Source organism: Maylandia zebra, linkage group LG8 (genome assembly GCF_041146795.1).
Source record: "Maylandia zebra isolate NMK-2024a linkage group LG8, Mzebra_GT3a, whole genome shotgun sequence".
NCBI classification, from domain to species: Eukaryota; Metazoa; Chordata; class Actinopteri; order Cichliformes; family Cichlidae; genus Maylandia; species Maylandia zebra.
The window spans coordinates 24,500,801-24,521,964 of NC_135174.1; the positions used below are offsets into that span (position 1 = coordinate 24,500,801).

A 21,164-nucleotide genomic window follows, 5' to 3' on the forward strand; every position below is an offset into this window, starting at 1 on the left:
ACATTTACAGCTGATCACAGAATATGTAGGAGGGAAGAAATTCTATTAACTGATATGTTACAACAGTAACAGTATTACGTTACAACGTTTTGAATTCAGTGAAGTCTTTAGAACGAGCCAGTGTTTCACAGTTGTTTGGAAAGACGGACTGCTTGGCTGCTTTGTTTTATACACCCGAATTAAGGATTAAGATTAAGAGGTGTTATACTACTATACAATACTTTTGTCCATATTGTGTAACTGTATACACTGCTCCTGCTGTTTGCACTTTACTTAATTCTAATCTAATACAGTAATAATTTATCTTTATTTGTCTTTGGACCCTTCTTCCTCAAACATCACAAGGGCTCCCTGCACAAAGGCAGCTCTTTAATAAAATTCTTTCCTGCTTTGGAAGAACTTGACTGGCCTGCACAGAAGCCCCCCCAAGCTTTGAAGTAAACCTGAATGGCAACCGCAAACTAGTCGTTATCAGCCATCATCAGTGTCGGACCTCACTGGTGCTGTCGTGGAACAAATCCCTCCAGCTAGGTTAAACATCTGGCAGGAAAGAGTTTAATAGCATCATCATTAATGACCCCAGAAGAAGTTCTTTATCTCAAACACAAAACCCAGGAAATCTTGCTAGATATGTCGTCATTGTTTCCAGCAGTTTCTCAAATTGGGCATATACAGCAGATCACTTAAAACAGATGGAGTGGGGTTGTTCCATCCTAATGATTAATGTTCTTTTCTTGCTCACCAGTGTAGAAAATGTGGATTTAATCATGCTGAAGAACAGCCTGTTCAAAAAACCTTTAATGGACGAAAGAAGCAGCTTCTGACACTGGTAAGCCTCCAATTGTACAAAGAAGGGGGGGCGGGCTTTAATGGCTGAACCAACAGGTGTGTTTACTGTAAGTGTAAAAAGCAGGAAAAATAGGGCTGTTCGATGTAACGATATATATCAGATGACGATATAAAAACATCTATCGTTTCATTTTACGCTATCGTTTGTTTCGTGGTGTCGCAATATTTTTTCATCGTTCTGATGGTTACTGTAGTGGCTATATTCATTTATTAAAGTTCTCTCTTTCTCTTATATGTAATATAACCACACTAGGGACAGACAAGCGCCTGTTTTTATGCGTTGTCGTTAGCAACAGCGACGGCAACTCCTTCGCGTGTCCGCTTGTTTATGTTCCACATAAACCTTTCACAATAAAGCTCAAGATCCTGTTGAGACTTTTCAAAATAAACTGAATCACGTGAAAGAGCAGATTATTTACGGATAAGAAGTAAAAAAGAGCCGCCAGGTGCTAAAAAAGAAACCTTAGACTCAAATGTTAGAACAGGCAACCCGCAGAACGCCGTGTAATAAATACAAAGAAATCGGCAGCCGTTACAACTTATGTCTAAAAATGTATAGTTTCACGCATCGGTTAAAACACTCGACTCCGGGTAAAGGACACGCAGCTGGAAACAATTCACGCATGTCGAGCTGCCCGAGATTCACAGAATTTACAGAAAATTTAAAAATTTTGTGATTTATATCGTTATCGGACGATAGAATTCTTATATCGGGATATGAGATTTTGGTCATATCGCACAGCCCTAGGAAGAAAATAACAAAAATGAAATAAGGAAGTCCTAGTGGATAAAAATAAGTGTAAAATGCACAAACACCCACATACTGTTGGTTATATAGCGTACATGAGAAAGCACGTTTCTATCCATTTACTTGGTGTATACTTAAATGTGAACAAGGAGAGTCTGTAAACAGTCACGACAGAAGCCCGTCTGTCCTGCCTTTCATATGTCACGCTATATTGGTTACTGCGGGCCTTTTTAATAGCAGGTGACTTCAGCTCCACATAAACACAAAGCATTAACAAATCATAAAAAACAGCAGCTAATGACTGTGTTTTTTCATCATGATGTATGCCTAAGCTTCTCCACATAATGCTCCTGTCTGTGGAGGAGCCAGGAGCACTACGACTTGTTGGCATTGTCACTTTCTCACTTTCCAGCCTCCGTCAGACACGCTGTTTGCTTTGCATACGCGACACACAAGAAAGAAACAGGCCTCTTTGTGGAGTAAGGAGTGAGACACATTTTCCAAAACATATAATTCTACAGTCGCCTGCTCTCGCCCACCGTGGCGTCACTGATGTGCTTGGCACCCCCCAAGAACAGCCTGAACTGCATCAGCCTGTGTTCCCAAAATCCACTTCTTTAAAGCCCATTTCATCGTCAGACAGATAAATTCCAATGCAAAAAAAAGAAAAACATCTGCAATCTGTTAAAATATTTTTTTCTGCAAGGCTTAAATCAGTTCAGACAGAAAATTAACAACATCAGTGTCAATAGGTCACCTCAGTTTTCTGATGAAACACTTTCATTACCAAGGGAATATTCCCGTGAAACAACAACCAGGCCTGGTTATACAGCTGGTAAAAGACCCTGGCAATCATTAAGTAAAACATGTGCAATCCTGTGTCAGGATGGTACACGGTACACTTCTGCATGCTGAAGTCGTAATGGACAAAACTAAGCCTTTAATAGATGTAATGATGATTTCAATCCCAATTCATGTGCGTTTTACGTATTTCTATTTGTACGAATAAGATATCCTGGTTCCTCTCTAATTCCATCATCACGGAAGAACACATGTGGACAATCACACTAAATATCGGGGGAAATGAGGTAGTCCTCGTCTTTGCTTTACTCACACTGGTGACTTTGCGGTAGATCTGGGCGGCATTTTGGCACTCAGAATATGGGTACTCAGATGTGGCCATCTCCAGGATGCACATTCCTAAGGCGTAGACGTCCACCGCTTCATCATATTTCTCCTCGTACATCTCTGGGGCCATAAACTCAGGTGTTCCTGTCAGGGGAGAAGAAAAGGTTTAAAGGTTGTTCTATTATTTAAAATCCTTGATGAGCCATAATAAGAGTCAAGGACCCTTATTGGACAGTGTGATTGCCACTTTGATGGCATCAGAACACGCTTTAAACATGAGGTGAGCTTTTTAACTGCTAAACTCTCTGCCAAGATGACCAGGTAGTTTCTGCTCAAAGAGTTTCTGCTCAAAGTAGTTGCCTGATGCAGTTAAAACCTCAGCTGACAAGAAATTTGCAAATCAAACAGCTCAAAGATGGGGTATTTTGAGAAAATTAATACTTATTTATAGTTGATAGAGATTTTAAAATAACAGGAGCAACTTTCTGGAACAAGAGACCTAATACATATAGTAAACTAAGTGAAGAACGTGCAGTCTTTTCTCGTGACAGTTTTTCCTGTGCACAGGACAAGCTGTATGCAATGCAAGCCATGTTTATCCTTTTTCTACAAGCAGCCATTCAACTCTGTTCCTGGAATCTATTAAAGTAGTTTTGCATGATGCACAGTTCCCCATAATTCATCTTATGGGTGCAGCCCCTTCCTTTACTACCCTTTTAGCAGCATTTACCATCCCCAGACTTTGAGGTAAGAAGCACTGCTGGGACACTGCGCCACTGCAGGTGAGGCGTGAACGACCAGAGGAAAAACATGAAATGGAACAGAGCTGCAGGGATGATGTTTTTAAAGAAATATAAACAAACAAGAATTTCCTGACATTTTTATTTAGATAAAATTTAACCTGCATCCTTCTTTTTTAAGTCACTAATGATTAATATTCATGATTGTTAGCAATAACAGCTGCTAACTAAGGCACGCATGCTTATATTAATGTATATAATTTCCAATTCCCATTAGCATGCCATCATTTGCTAATTAGCACCAAGTAGACAGTACAGTTAATGGATGCTGATGGAAGTGTCATTTGTTTTGCAGATATTTAGATTTTGGCATTGCATGAAAAGCAGGTATTACTAGCATATAGCTCTTGAGGTCCTTTACTCTGGTCCAAAGTTATAGTCTGACTAATCATTACAGCCAACAGCAGAAAAAAAAAATCTTGTTAATGTTGTTTGCTGATAAAAAAGGTTAAAAAATGTTCCTCTTGTTAAAATACCCCAACATACATACTGTGTTTGATTTGGACCAAATGATTTAAAATCAGTGCCACTTTCAACAAAAATCAACAAGTTATTATCGTGCATGTGACGGCTGGCACTCCCTGGATGTAAGTGATGGGATGGGCAAGTTCCAGGTGAAATTAGAAGCCATTTGGTTAATGATGCTGCATTTAAAAATGCAGACAGGAATTTAAACAGAGGCATTCATGGTAGTATGAGTACGGAGGAAATAAGAGTAAGCAGAAACAGGAGGGTGTTTACACAAATGCAAGGCCTGTAAAATGCCATTGGATTTTCCCACCATTTCAAGACCATTTTAGGGCATTTTGCATATAAAATTATATTTTCAGATAATTATTAACTGATAAATTATGCTCTAGATGCCGTTTCTTTCGTCTAGCAGGGTAAACACAGACTAAATTAACACTTACCAATGACACTTTTAGCAAAAGAGGCACTTTTGAGAGTGGCCAGCCCCAGATCTCCAATCTTGACAGAGCCTGTGGGGCCAGTGATGAAGATATTATCACATTTGAGATCCCGGTGGATGATGGGAGGAGTGCGTGTGTGCAGGAAGTGCAGCCCTTTCAGGATCTGACGACTCCAGCGCTGGAGCAGCTTCAGCTTCATCTCTTTGAACCTCTTCAAGTACCTAAAAAGAAAAAAAAAAAAAAAAAAAAAAAGAGGATAAGAATCAGTCCAAACATATCAAAACACGGAAAGAAAAGGAAGCTTTTAAGTGCTACAAAATAATTAATCTCTTATTTTGACAGCCAAGAGGAAGTTTTAAAATGAGTGAGTTTCCTGAATTCGCTCCTAGAACATTGTTTCCAAAGTAGAGCTTTCATCATTACTTAAAGGAGAAGTTGTCAAACATGACACAAATATCCTTTTTGGTATGCGAGACTTGGCAAGTTTTATTTAGAAACAGAGCATCAGCTACTTGAGAAAAAAATGAACCGTTTTTAGGTTTGTGGACTTTGATCTATACATAAACTGCAGTCTTTTATATGCATATACACATGCAACTCTGCAGTTTAATTCAAAAGTGGAACTGGACACAGGGACTCACGTCTTGAGCGTGCCTGAGGTCATGAGTTCAGTCACCAGGATGATGCACTTATGGCCCTTCATTGTCGACTTCCAGGAGTCGTGGAAGCGCACAATGTTCGGATGCTGCAGACCTTTTAGCATCTCCACCTCCTCGCTGAAACGCTGACGCTCTGCCTTGGTTAACTTGCGAGTCTGTGTAAAAAAAAAAAAAAAAGTTACCGTAATAGGTATTTATTAATATTAAACACTTTTAAGACATCAATATGTTGACCACCTTCAGGATATGAACATTAAAAAAAAAAAAAAAGACTTAAAATCTGCCGATCATGTAAAATGATTGAAAGCTTTACAACCATGACTAAGTGGGGTAAGATTGCTTTGCCATAAAAATCCAGTTGTGTTGATGGTTGAGTTGTAGCTGTAGTAAAATTTTAACGTGCACATGCTCTGGTCTCGTCAGGGTTTTGTTTGATTACATAAGTTGGCAGCAATAAACACAGCAAATACAAATGCATGGGAGCGATCTGATAAATCACTGTTACGTTAGCTAATGAGCTCACTGTGGGATTGGAAACCACAGGTTCATCCATCTGGGTGACCCTCCAGTTGCATAACAACATTTATTTTCCAATGAGAGGAGCTCTGACTTTAAAAATTTACGGAGGAAGTTTCTAAAATCTGTGTAAAACTGCACTGAACCAAACACAGCAATCACATCGGACAAACAAAGACATTTTTGTGCTTCCTTCTGGATGAATGGCCCAATTTAGCGACTGGTGGAGTAACTCTGCCTGCGGTGGGCGGTTGGTGGAAAACTCCCAAGAGACTTCAGGACCATGAATTCTGTATTGAGGTAGATTTCTGGGGGAAAAAAAAAAAAAAAAGCTCTACATGTGTTTATGCTTACAATCAGCTTGACCACTGCTGTCTCCCTCCTCTCGACGTTTTCCCAGCGAGGCTAATGCTGAGCTATCAACACAGGAGGCAGACTGCCTGAAGAACTGCACAGTCTGATGTCACACAACGAAACGCTACTCTTACCTGCGTCAGTCACCTGTCAAACTGTCATATTACACCAGCAGCCCGAGTATGTGGCACTGAGCTCAAAGGCGAAACACAAAGGAGACCTCTGACCAAGTGAATTACTTTTAGGTCAACAGTGATCAGTTTATGATGTGAGGACAGGCTGCAGCTTATTCCTCATATATAAAGAGCTCTGTCAGAAACACTAAAAGCTTTGCATAAAAGAAAAACATCTTGGCGTAAGGGTCAAAAGAAATAGTTAGAACTGCATTCAAAAAAGCTATTAAGCAAATAAGAGTAAGTCACTTCAATTTTAAGCTAATTTTTGATGGCTACACTTAAATTAGCTTTATGGACACTGAGGAGTAGAGCCGTAATGGGATTATGTGCTCTGAAAATAAGGGAAAATATGCAACATGATACAAATTATGGCATGTTTGCAGCTTGCATGAGCCAGGGCGAGTCAATGAGTGTACGGTTTGATGTGCATCTGGATATTTATGCATCTAAGATGACAACATCAGATAACTCTCCTGCAGAGAGTCACCTGTGCAAAGAAATGAAAGCTGTTTGCAGGACAGAGGCGGGGCAACTTGTGGCACGCAGTCTAGCCACTTGGAGTCCCGGACGCCCCCAAAACCACAAGATTTACTACAGCTTGGCAAGCAAGATGGCACGGCTGCAAATGACAACAGCATAAAATGCAGGCCTTCTTGGAAAACCAAAATCTTGCAGTAGCAACTGTGAAATACAGCGTTCAGAAAAATGTGAGCTGCCAAACTAAGCGGCACCGATCATGGGTGATTACTTCATGTGACTCATCCAAACCCGTCCTCTATTTAAAGCAACCATTGTTCATTTAAAAAGCCAATAACTGAACATTATTGGGGGGGAAATTAGCTGCAGATGGAGACAAGAAAAGCAAATTATGAGCTGCATTAATCATCTAATTACACTGTTGTTGATACTGGCCAATTTCAGGGTGACTTAACAACACCTCCTCCCAGTAAAGACATTCACTTAAGCTGTGACTAACAGAGGAATTGAAAACTGATCGTGTTCCATTATGTTTTGGTTTTACTCCAACCGTTTTCTCATTAGGGCAGCGGCTGTTTGATCAGAGTATAACTTCATAAGCAGGAATATTCATTTTATTATTACAGACAACTGTAGCCCGTTTTAGTTATAAGCCCTGCCCTCTGGCATTTCCTAAAGAAGATACCCCCATTCTGCAAGGCCTCTATCCAACTTTTCCATGGTATATTAGCAGGCCTGCATCTGTCCCAAACCTCTCACTCTCTCTTTCTTCCACCTCCCCTCTCTGAGAATCAAGGCCAACATAGGTTGCATAACACCAGAGAAAGCGATGCAGGGGGGGAGCAACAACAAAAACAAATAATCTCCATTTTGAAAGGACAAGTGGGTATATCAATAAAACAACCTCAGAGTCAGAGGTGTGTGAGCATGCCTCTGCAAAAGCTTTTCTTCTACTGCAGCCTCTTCCAGCTAGATGATTTATTCTTAGCCACTCAGAGGTGTGTGTGTGTTAAGTTGGGGGTCTGCAATGGTTGGGGTTGGAAATACTTCAGTTCAGAGCCACATAAGTGGAGTTATATAAGCAGTGTTGATGGTAGAGGAGGCAGGGGTATTAAGAAGTCCCTGTCAGCGCCCCTATTATGAGAACAGGGACATGGACACAGCATGTCAGACAACATTTGCACCAAACCAGGTGGTGTGCAGTGCATACTCTGTCTTAGTACAGGAATGAACTGTGTGCATTTAAACAGACGCAGAAGGTATGTACGCGAGTTGGGGAACATCCAGTCAATGCAGATGGACTGCAGCATCCGCAGGAATCTTAACTAAATGCAGAGTGAAAAGTAGGGCAAGTAAAAAAAAGAAGAAGAAGAAAGAATTCAGTCTCACTACGTATAGCCTGCAGGAATGCGTCTTAAAGGTTTCAACTGACTTTTCAGTTCATTTCTCCTGCAAAAATATAATTCTATATCAGCCAGGAGTTTATTTTGTGATTATTCAATGACAGACCTTTAGGCACAGTGTAATAATAATGGTTACTTTTAATTAGGTAATGCAGTAAGTCATTACCAAACCCTGTAGTAAACAATGGATTCTAACATCACCCACTGGTTTTAAATGCTGCATGATTAATCTTCTTGAACTGCTGCTCTTCAGCTGCTCCCTTTAGGGGTCACCACAGCAGATGATGTGTCACACCAACCCTCTGTATGTCCTCCTTTACTCCATCCATGAATCTCCTCTGTGGACATCGTCTTTTCTCCCTGCCTGGCAGCTACATAGTCACCCTCTTTCTAGACATCTTCCTTTGTCCAATATATGCCACATTGTATTCATTAAGACTTAAAAATAGTGATTTAATGTCAAAGATCAAACGGTTCAGGGGTCTTTTGAGTCTTCAGACAAGCCAGCTGCTTGTACACATTTTAGCTGTAATTTACGTATGATTCTAACATGTAATTATTGTTTGGAAATGAGTGACATTGAGGGCGTGTCTCGTCCTTAAGCAACCAATCAGCACGCTTAAATAGAAGTCTAGCTTTCGACTTCCCAAAAAGAAAAACAAAATGATTCATTTTGTTTTTAAATTTTAACATATTTTAGATAAAATTTGGATAACATTTTTTGTATAAAAAGCCATGCTAACAGTATGTTAGTTCCATTCCCTTGTGGTTTATTCCTTCATTAAACACTGCAAGATAGCATCAACTGCTGCACCCTCAGCTAAACGGCTGCTAGTTTGTGCACAATTGCTTTCCTCCATTAGCTCCAGTACTAGCAGGCTTTAGCCATGCATGAAAAGTTCCATGTTGTTTCATAAGTTAAACATAATCTCTTGCCAAATAATTGCTAGCTCTATATTTTAACATGATTTTTTTGTTGTTTTCTGTCAAGAAATTAAAGTTTAACTGGAAGAATTTGGGTTTTAATATGTTGGCGCAAGAACAAATTGCAATCTGCGATTTTCTAGCGCTAACTATTTAAATTTGTAAACCAAACAAATAACTCATCAGTTAAAAGAAGGGAAAGATCAACTGATTATTAGTAGAAAAGTTCAGTTGTTGAATAATAAGAATAGTAGTAGCTATAACAGTAGTTCACCTTATTGATGTAATATTTTGATCATATTGTATTCAATTTTATTGAGCAACATACTCTTTATTCTATATTTGTTGTGGTTAAGTCGATTTAAACTGCGGTAACAAAGGAATTTCCCAACTCTGGGACAAATAATGTGTATCCTATCTTAAACTCTGTGTAAACCCGCTTTGGGACTAAGGCAAGTTTTCCCTCCTCTTCCTGTCATTAAGTTATTATTTAAAGTGACGCTAACAGGCAATAACTCCTGTGTCCTGTGACGCTGACAGTGAGGAGCCCAGCAGATAAAAACCAGAGTTTGTCTTGACCCTTTAACGACAGGAGGAGAACCTGCGCAGTTGCAGAATTAACAAACTAGTGTCCATCGGAGACCGTGATGACAGACTTGCCAAAAGTGAGGATTGAGGTCAAAGGCAACGTGGGAAAAAAGTCTGACCTCACAGCACTGAAACTGACATGCCCTCCCCTTGACTGACATACAGTTTGTATAAACACGCACGTAGGCACCTGCACTGGCACAGGGTCACATTTAGATGTTTGCAGGTGAGAACTGAAGCAGCAGTGTGCTCTTTCCAAGAAAACCTGACATGGTCTGTAAATGGAGCAGGCAGAGGGAGGTTAGCCATTAATCTCATAAGGATTGGGGAGTCAAACCAGCCTCTGACTGCTGCTCTCCTTCTGAGAGGCTGAATCGACTTGTGGCGCCCGCTAATTAGATACAGGATTACACTATCTCTTATGTGTTTTAATCATGAAAAGCAGCCTGTCATAAAGTCTTTGCCAGTGCTGCTCAGACACTTTCAACATCATATTGCATTTTAGGGTTAATTTTGACACTGATACTGTTATCTTATAAAATTTTATGCATTTCACTTTATAGTTGGAAAAACGACTTTTACATGTGGTGACACTGTTTATAGCAGCGGTGGGCAATTAATTTCCCCAAGTGGTCACAATTAAGACCCAAGTGTAACATATACTATTACCAGTAGCAGTTTTTGGAGAGATTAAAACAAAAACAAAAAAATTACTGAGCCGAATTGAGTTCACCTTATTGGTTGGATTTGGTTTATAGGATACCGACTTGGTCGATTCGACCTCTACTACAAGGCTATGTTTGTTTGCAAGCTGGGAGATCTTTTATCGCCTGTTGACTTTGTTATTCTTGACATCTCTTAACCTATCTGGTGTTTGCTTTTAGTAACTCATTAAAACGTCAGTCTTCTAGAAACTGCTCTGCATATATAGTACCATCCTGCACCTTCTCTGAGACTTCTTTTAAAGGGTTAGTCCTCTTGCCCTTTAGGCTGAGCATTGCGTCACGCAGTTACAGAGATGTGGAACTTTTCCTTGCAGGTTACATCTTTGATTGGCTCTGTCATTTTCTGTTGGCAGCTTGTAAGTAAGTAGTTCCTTAAACTTCAATTAGAAACTTTTGAAAATGCCAGCACAGTAAATGTGAATATGGACGATCAGTAGTTCTTAAACGACGTCATGTTCATGGCTTGTGAACTTGGCTGGTGTTTATGCAGTAACCTGAGGATCATTTTGAGCTGTAACACCTTTCAGTTGATATCGGAGCAATCTCAGGTCAAGAAAAACAGATGGAAGGACACTGACTCCTATCAGATGAAATAACTCTGCAAGGAAAGGATGTTTGGAAATGCCACAGTGCACAATATAATAGCTGTTCTGTCTAATAGTATGATGAGTGTAAAAGGAACAAACACTTTGTCCTCCACAGGAAACATTGAATCACTGAAAGATCACAAGATGCCTGAAGGTTGCAACCTGGAAGAGAGCTGCCTTAAAAATAAAGCCAAATAGTTCAACTCGATGACTCCAAATGAGACTAAAAGAGTAGAAAAGGTTTACTTATGGGTCACACAAATTCTATTTTTTTTTTTTTAAGCTTTTTGTACTGTTCATAATGACACGAGTCTTTATCAGGAAATAGACTTGAGTTCACACACAGTCATCCCCAGGGTTAAGAGAATGGCCAGAAAAAAAGAAAATATCAAGTTAGTGGCAAAAGAAAGGCCACACTGCTTTAAACTCATAGGACAGGAACAGCACAAATACAACACAACACAACACCAATAACCACTCTTTACAACCAAGGTATGGAGAAAAGGTGGCATGGTTGGAACTGAGTGATGCTAATGTGTCCATATGGCCCAATATGTTTCCACATAACATCAATATGTTTGTTGAATTTATGCCACAATAAATTAAAGCAATTTTGAAGGCTAAATAAAGGAGGTCCAACCTGGTACTAGCAAGGTGTACAGATTAAAGTACTTGAGGAGTTTAAGAAAGGTAACTAAAACTTGTGTACTTGCATTGTGGTTTACAAGCAGCTCCTCAGTCTGCACAGCTAAGGCTATTATTGTAAACTGCAGTAGACTCGACAGCCGTCAAAGATACATCTTCTACCTCCAAAGAGCCAAGGCGAATCTGTGGGCTTTGAAACCTGATTAAACCGAGCCAACTGGCCGCACAACTGTGGCAGTCAAAAACAATTATCTGTACGAGTACATCTCATGACAGGGAGGCTCTCAGTTACAGCTTCTATCATTCTTTTTAACTGTACTTTGCTTTAGTGCCTCTTGGGACGACAGAAATATGACAAACAAAGTTTACATCATTATTTTTGACTGCGTGCAAATTCCACTTTTGGCCTTTTTAATATGAGTGCTAAAACTAAAAAGCACAAAAATAATTTCTGGTGATTTCCATCCAAAAACTCCAAAAATGCTCCTGCACACATCTTCATTTGGAAAATCAAATGCTGCAGATAATCTTCACACAATACCTAAAATGCAGTGAAGCTCCAACCACATTGGATGTTCCCACCAAACCCTTGGTTCTCATTACAGGAATTCTCTCAGCAGTAATTGCTCAAAAACATTTGCAATAATTATAACCAGGCTATAACTGACACACTACAGGCTTCAGCAAGTTCATGACAATACATATCTGACAGGCTTTAAAGGCTCGTTACTCCAGGGTGCATTCCTTAAACCAGTTTTTACAGTAACGTTTTCACAGAAATCGACAACACTGTTATAACATTATGTGAACCTGCCCGATTCTATGCCTTGTTTAAACCTAATCAAGCCAACTCCTCCCAACTATTCAGCATGGATTATAAAAATGACATCTTAAGTTGCTTAATATTGGATGCAAGTACAAGAAAATTACCTTAAAGATTGTTTGATTTCACTTTGAAAGAGTTTATAAGCTGTGACTAATCGATTTCCTGTGATTAATGAGTAATTATCCATTCACCGTTTATTCATAGAAACGGTGTTCGAGTTGCCAGGTTGTAGAAGGTCCTACTAGAAATAATGCATGAACTCTGCAGGTATAAAGGTTAGTAAATCATTAATTAAGGGGTCAACAGGTTGGGACATGCAGCACCTCTTTCACAGAGTGTGAGCTGCCCAACAGTCTACTGATGTTTTCTTGGTGAAGACAATCAATTGTCATGCTGGAAGAGATAAAGGGATTATTCAGAACCTGGCAAGCTCCAAGTAATTCTTATGGATGTTGTGTAAAATCTTTGTAACTCATTAAGCATTAATACACATATTTTTACCCCTGCCTTGGTCATGATTTATTCACACTACCTGACATTTATTGCATCACGTGACTCCCCCAGGACAATCACAAGGAGTACCCATCAAGAATTATTTTCTCTGGATAAAAAAAAAAAAAGCTCTAATGCAAAAACACTCCACGCACACAAACTCCAAGCGAGACAATATGCTAAGCTTTCTTGGAAAACCCATTTGACAGAGATCACCCGAGAGGGTGTTGGAGTAAAGCCCTTTAAAGTTATGACCCCGGGCTGTGCAGCAAAGCAGAGCAAAGGTGCTTTCATCCCAGGATGTTTCTTTTTTATTATTAGTTTTTGTGATGTTAAAGCTGATAAAAACCCTCAGATATCACCTGAAATTCCAAATGTCTTACTGACATCTTATACCTGACAAATGTTTGACAAAGTGAAGCAAAATATGAAGCACATGCTGTGTACAGATGGTATGTTTGGTCCACTTTAAGTCTGGCTGCAGGAGGTTCAGAAGCATAGTGTTACACTTAAAACACGGGTCTGCTATCAAGTGCCACTGGCAACTAGCACCGGATACAGTTTACAAAGTGACGGTATGCAAGTGGTGCCGTATAACGGGAAGCTAACAGTATGAAAGATTTATGAATCCTTGACTAGCTGTTCAACTGTGTCCAACACACTCATACCTAAGCCTGAATGTGAGCACCAACTTTAGAAACCCACATAGCTTAGAGATAAATGGGATTTAAAATAGCACTACCAGTTCCATCTGGAGGAGGGGGATTGAGAAAACAAATTACAGTGTTTGCTGATCAGTATTGAAAGGTGCCAGGCTCTAAGACAGAGAGAGCCATTACTGTACACCACATTGGCCAATTCATGCCAAACCTCACGTAACAACTTAGGGCACATTTACACCCCTGACACCTCAGTCCTGCACACTCAAAGACACACGGTCAGTTCAGAAACGCCAAGGGGTGACCTCGTGAAGCAGCCTCTTTCCCTTACCAACTGTGGCCTCGGAGCCCCAACAGCTTTTAAAGCTTGAGGTCTTTAGTTTGTTTAGGAAGCAAGACCCAGGCCTCTTTGGGGCCCAAGCTGGAGGGTGACTAAATTCACCACCAAAGGAACGGCTGTAAACTGAAACACTGTCAATACTGAAAATATCGAGAAGGAAAGACATTTTCCAGAGTGGAGCTACTGCTGGGTTTATTTTTCTGAAAGCCCCTGTATACTGTTCTTATTATATCTTTGGCAAATGTTAATAATCGTGAGATAAAGTTTGTACTGAAACAGCCAAAAAGTTCAGAAAAAGATTACAGAAATTATTGTTGTGTTTATATTTAAGGTAAAGAAAGACCTTACAAATATTAATGAGAGATCCCCAGAGACCAGGTGTTCCTCCTATGAGCAAGCACTTGGTGGTGGATGACAGAAAATCCCTTTCAACAGGAATGGACACTAGTGGCATTTGAAGAGTATCTTAGAGCAAAACAGCATTCCTAGTAATGTGAGACAAGCCCGCTGCCATTTTTAAACCAGAACTTTGGCCAGAAGAGGAAAATATGGACCAGAAAATATATCACAGGACACCCAGGATGATCATCAATCTGATGAATAATTCCCAACCAGAGTTATGACAAAGTATATTTTGTCTTTATGGGACATTATCTAAAGAAACAGATCTCGTTCCACCTGACACAGATCGTGACCAAGATTTTTGCAAGCCCATGTTACACAGTATCTCATGCAGTTAACCTGCATAATTGCAGTTTCTGCACAGTGTCATGCGCAGACACTTTAAAAGTGATACAAATTAACTTGGGACCAGTTTCGATATGCAGCTACAAAAAAAAAAAAAAAAAAAAAAAAAAAAAAAAAAAAGAGGCTAATCTGGGCGCACACTGGCTAGTTCTAATCTAGTTCAACAAAAGCACACGAGCATCACTGGAATACACTGACAAGACATATTAATACAATCTGCCTGACATTGTGTAGGAACTTCCCTTAAGAGCTCTGACCCATGTTGGGTAATGAACACAGAAACATAGAATGTCAACACTGGATTGTATAGAGGTGAGGCCAACACGTTAGGCAGGATTTATACTCCTGCGTTATACTTCCTCACCTTAGGTGTAGACTGCACTCTGCACCTACCTAGAAATATAACCAGAGGCCACCTCAAGGAGACTTGCAATGACTATGATCGACCTGTTCAGTACCAATATTTCCTTCTACGCATTCCTCTGACCTACCTGTAACCTTGAGTCATCATGAGCCAAGGTGTGAATTCTGTTAGATATTACCAACACCTTGCTATCATAATACGTTATTAAAGGTCAAAGTGTGAGTCAAACACCTGAGAACGGATCTCAAGACTGCATTACAGGTGGATGATAGTTGGCTATCTGCAAAAACTAAAAGAGAAGTCCAGTTTCTTTCCACTTAAGCGCTTAAGACTGCAATGACCTGGATGACTGAGAAGCTATAGAGACAGTATGCAGATTCAGTGCAGAAGTATTCATTAAGCTTTAGGCTCTTTGACCTGAGCAGCTTTGGCAGGTCGGAGCATATTGTCCTGCTGGGTGAGGTTGAAGCCGTCAGGGAGAGCTGTCCCAGGGGTTGGGGGAGGTTGCTTGGGATATAATGTTTAGCTAGATGGTTTATGTTAAAGCATCATCCCCATGCATGGCAGAAGTCAAGGTTTCCCAAAAGAACATTGCATTGTAAGGAGATGATCAATATTATTGACTTCACCTGTCAGCAGCTTTAATGTTGCGGCCCATCAATCCGGTTGTTCAGTGATGACGCGACGAATCCTACTTCCGGGTCTAAAGTAGTCTGCGTTTAATATGGCTTTTGTGTTGTTAACATGTTTAATGTTATGTATTTTCTTCTATTTGATCTCAAAAAGCTCCTAAAACAGTCAGTGATCACTGTTGACCTCCCTCGGCTTTTATTACCACTAATCATTTATTTAAGCTCAGTTTTTAAAACCTTAGGATGAAACTACAGCCCAGCCTATGCAGCAGTATATGAATGACTAACCTCATATGTGGATGGATCTCAGTTGTTCTCCTGGCTGAAGTTTGGTCCTTTTACAGCATCCTGCCATGCGATTACATTTGTTCCTGACCACCGACAACACTCACATTAACTTTTATTGAGTGGAGAAAAAAGTTAGCTTGTTTATATTAAGCTAACATAGCTGTGTTGCTAGCGGTCACATAGCACATCATTATATACCAGCTAGCCCAACTTCAGTAACCCTACAAACGTCACTGCTGTTTAGTTTTCTGTCTTCATTTATGCTGGAAGTGATAGCAGAGCTGTACGTTTTAATTTGTTTCCAAAACCCCGCAGTCAGGACATGCTATATTGTATTTAGATAGAAGCTAGCGAGCTAACTCCCTGCTAACTTCTAACTCCGTTAAATGTCATAAATTCCGTTTTCATGGATGCCTGGATGTTAAACTCAATTGTTACACCTGGTAGAGCAGAACGCTGATCATTTTATTAAAGATGAAAGACTTTAGACAGTTTTTCAACTCTCAGTAATGCCATAGTGATCGTTTGATATATGGACCTGCAGCGGAGTTTAGACCCAGACACGGCTAGTGACGTCAGACTGAACAATCGGATATGTATTCAAAGCACAGAAGATAAGAGGGAAAATATACTCATGCTCAAGACAATGTGATTACTGTAAACACAAAAGATTCCTTTAGAGGAGCAGATACCGGTGTCATTTTAAAGGGATCTCACGGGATAAACCCAATACCAAGAAACAAGCTTTCCATTGAGCCGCACGTGAAAAACGTGAAGCGGAGCAAGTGATTGTATAAAATATGGGTTACCAGAGCACTATTACTGGAAGTTGGAAAACTTTAAACAAACCTGGACTACTTACTGAAATCTCTCACATGAAGAATTGATTCACTGAGGAAAAATAATAAAAGCAATGACTCAGCAGATACAGAGCCTTTGCCAGTGGCACATTTTAGCACGTAAATTTCACTAGCTCTATCGCTACATCTCGAGGACGGAAAACCAGTTTCTAATCTGTTCTTTCCGCTTGGTGTTTCCAGTCTGTGTCTGGCAGAGGTACATATAATAACTGAAAAGAGTATCATTTTTGTACATCTCAAGACATTAATATCATCTTATCTATTATCCTTTGTGTTAATCAAAACCTACGGAGTCTGTGGTTATTGTAAAAGCATTATTGTTGATTATTACTGTTTACATTGTTACCAAAACTGAGTAATTGGTAACAATAAGATTGTGTGACCTATCTCTGAATGCATTTCACATGTAATGTGTGCATTTGAGCTTGATTTCCCTTCTGTTACTACACCTTGAAATGATAAATGAAAAGTTTTATGTTTCATTTATCATGAATGTTGACATAAATACTGAAAAGATTCCTAAAAGATAAAAATTATTTTATCTAAAGTGGGAAACTGCCAAAAACCTGAGGATTTCAAAACCACTGAGTGTACTACTCCCTGCACGCTACTGGAAGACTAGCCAACATAAAAAGGACAAATATGAGACTGCAGTGCATAACTGAGCGTGAAGAAACAGCTTTTTCTGGTTTAAAAAACAGCCAACTTACAGCTGAACACTAAACACTGCAAGTAACTGCTTCATTAACTGGTCAGAGATGAATTATGCTGGTTTGTAAAGGGAATAGTACAAACTGTTGTACAAAAACACAGAACAGGTCCCAGTCTAAAATACTCTGAGTTTTAGGAGCGCTGGCAGTGAATTAGCTAGATTTGTTGCTTCCTTAATTATCAGTTAAAATGATTAATTAAATTGTAACATATTAAATTTGTATTAGTTAATGTATGCCATTGGGAGAGAGGCAAGAGATGCTTCTGTGACCATCCATCCATCCATTTTTGGATCTGGGTTATTGGGCATCAATCTGAGCAGGAGACACCCAGACCTCCCTCTCTTCGCCCACCACCTCTAATGTTTCCGGGGGGAAACACCGAGGTGTTCCCAAGCCTTCTGAGAGATGTAATCTCTCCAGTGTGTGGGTCTGACCTGGGTTCCTCTCCATTCCATTAAAAGAAAACATGAGTCTTTAAAAGAAAGATTTCTGATCAGTTTCTTCTGTATTAGACAATATTTAATATGATTTTCTTTGATGAATAAGAAGACTTTTAACACTCCCAAACTTTTGATTAGTATCTAAGATTAAACGTATAACTGTGGATTACAAAGTTAAACTATTATTTAATCAAGCGGGTCCTACTTCTGGAACTTATGTCTAAGAAAGCATCAATAAGCAGTCTCCTTGTGTATGGATTAGGTGAGTGACAGGTCCACGGTACAGTAACCAGTCCATCAAGCAAATAGAAAAAAAAACAAAACCACACACGCTCACCTTTATACCTACACAAGAACTATGGTTTCCAGTGTAAACACACAAACACACCCAATGGCCCTGGGCTCAAAGCCCCTAAACAAAGAGCCTCATGCTGCCTCTGCTTGCAGCTACAGTATCCACCCTCACTAACCTGTTATCAACAGCAGCCAATGAGACACTGCTATCTAGGCACAGTGCTGTCAGTATGCTGAATGATACAGACAAGCTGTATCTTGCAGAGCAATCACCAAGACGTGCACATTCAGTACAGTACAAATTTCACAGGTGACCAACGTGCTCAGTAAAGGAAAAAAAACAAAACAACAAACAGCGGGCCCCACATCAAAATGACGTTATGCCATGTGTACATGTAGGCTATCACTGTGCGCCTTCTTAACTTTCTACTCACAGAACATTGGCTCGCCCTGATAAGCTGATTTTGGGTGCACTTTGGGCCTTACAAGGAAAGACCATGTTGATGTTGGCTACAGTAGAGCTGATAGGAAGCCCATGGCTTGTCAGTGAACACTAGCCACATTCAGATAAAAGTTACACAGCCAGGCTTATACTATGAAACCCAGGCTAGCATGAGTGAGAGGGGGGGGGGGGCAACAGAAATCTTGGGGCGTGCCAAACTAGATTTATGCCTTTTTGTTTAGCCTCATAACTATACGGACACAGTAGCAAGACATTAATAAGGTTTTACAGCTTTAATTTAATCTGCTACTTCGATATGAGTATTAAAACTCTGAGCTAAAACGTAAACACTACATCAAGAGCCCAGTTTCACTGCTTCAGTAATGTTTCCAGGTCTTACTACAACTCGGCTGATGTACAATCTACCCTCCTTTTTTTTGCACCTAGACACAGGAACTATGTTTACTAGCGGCAAAAGGAATAAAGCACTGAAACAACAGGCAGTTATTTTCAATATCAATTCATTAGTTGTGCATGTTTTAATGAATTCATTGTTTATATCTGGAAAAATACTGGACAAGCTAGCCTGTGTGAGCATTCTGTAGTTTTCTGTATGAAAACTACCAGTTTATAATGGGTAAAAACCACTAAAGAAATGGTTAATAACAGCCCAATCTACATGCTTCAACAGCATTAAGTTTTATTTGTTTTAGAAGAAGCATTAGCTGAGGAAAAAAAAATCCTCTTAAACAGTTTGTGACCATCAATAAAACCTCCAGGGTGCACCAACTTTAAAGATCTGGTTTCTCTTAATCAGCAGAAAACGGTCTTTCAGCCCGTATTTATGCATCTGAGGACCTGGTATTAATTGGTTGTGGGTGCTAAGGCCAGCCTTCCATTAATAACAGCCCTCATAAAAACACTGCACGATAACAGAAACTGTGTTGGTTTATGTTTAAAAATGAACCAAGCGTATAAAAGTGCCTGAGACGCTGAGGGGGCAAGGTTGGAGAGAACTGCTGGAAAGTGCTGCCCTTGAATAAGATCAGGTATTGTGCAACATATGCCCTTTACAAAGGATCACCAAAAAGGATATGTGCCTCAGTGAACTCATTCCTATCAGTTACTAAGTAGCTCGGTGTGCTGTTGCAGTCACTTGTGAGGTGCTGAACCTCCAAGCTCATTAATCCATGCAACGATCAGCATTTTAGACGCAGTAACAACAACTCTTCCTTTTGACTCAATGCAGTGCAGTGAGAACAGTATATGAATGGGAGGAACAGAGGGCCACACAACAGCTCATCAATTTTTCATTTCCTCTGTATTAACTTAAAAGCTCAGCGGTCAATACCTATATGGCACCTGAATTACCTGTGGGTGAGCAGTTGCTAGGTAGCTGCCACCTGTAAAGCAACATTATCAAGCAGCATTTAAACTCTTGTTTTATCCATAGGTAAGAGATGTATGCAGCCATTAAGAGGTCTGGAGGCTGAATGACCAGTGCAGTGACACCAACACTAACAAATACACAAAATGACCAAAAGTACAAGTGGAACTAGTTTTTTTTTATCCTGCTTCATGGGCATCTGCGATGTGATGTAGACTAAGTCTTCTTTCTTTAAAAAAAAAAAAAAAAAAAAGAAAGAAAGAAAGAAAGAAAGAACTTTACAGAATCCTCCACAGAAATGTGGAGGATTCTGTAAAATTTGCAGTGCTTATGCAAGAACTACGAGGGCGACTTTAATGGCGATTTGGATGAAGAGAAAAAAATGTGAGAAGTGTGGCAGATGCAACTGAGCGTCTAAAGATAACCAAACAATCGGCACAAGTGTTTGGGTACAGTTTGTTTTAAAATGTTCTGCAGCACCCACTGGGTGTTACTTTATCAGCTTGCCAGCAGACTTATATAATCAGTTAGTGATATTTTTGCCATGTCCATCCGGTTTTAAATGCATTGATAAGGTGTGTGTACTCAGCACAACATGTGATTAGGAAGAACAAAAGGATATGGATGAGCAATATCTGACTGTTTGCACTTGATCTTAAACCCAAAATAGCAAAGATCACATAAGAGCAAGTAATCAAGTACTGATTCTGATCAGTTCCTTATTTTTGAAGCTCACCCAGCATTAATTATGAAATTTGAGAATTTAAAAAGAAATCTGATAACACATGATCCAGAAATGTTTTGCATTAACATATAAAAGAAACAAATTGTATAAGCGTGACTATTAAACAACAAAATACCAGGATGTTTTGCTTCCTGGACACAAAGTGTAAATAGACAACACTTTATGAACTGCATGAAAGTTTCTTATCTGTGCTTCAACTGGCTGGTAATGTTGTGAATGTCAATAAATCATTCATGTTTTAAATAATAAAGAGTGAAATTAAAAGCCCTCACTTACAATGTTGGCGCTGGATACAAAAAGAAGTCTATAAGAAAACAGCAGAAAAGCTCCAACACACTCAAACTAGTGATCTTCCTCAGACATGTGTATGATTTCACAGCGTTTATATCTTTCAGGGGTTTTGTAAGCTTAAGGAAGCTTTGATTCTAGTGAGGGACTACTTTTC

The 21,164-nt window shown here is 39.7% G+C and overlaps 1 protein-coding gene across 3 annotated transcripts in view; it reads right to left on the reverse strand.

Moving 5' to 3' along the window:
* The window catches only part of wnk4a (WNK lysine deficient protein kinase 4a), a 50,066-nt gene that overhangs the window by 25,747 nt on the left and 3,155 nt on the right, over positions 1-21,164 (reverse strand). For 2 of the 3 annotated variants that reach the window (XM_014408460.4, XM_014408459.4), the window contains exons 3-5: positions 5,078-5,250; positions 4,437-4,657; positions 2,712-2,869 (exon numbers count right to left, since the gene is read on the reverse strand). In XM_014408460.4, coding sequence (XP_014263946.2) covers positions 2,712-2,869; positions 4,437-4,657; positions 5,078-5,250 — 552 coding nt within the window. Of the gene's footprint in view, positions 1-2,711; positions 2,870-4,436; positions 4,658-5,077; positions 5,251-15,547; positions 15,571-21,164 lie in introns of those variants that run through there. The other variant, XM_076887670.1, reaches the window with a different exon arrangement.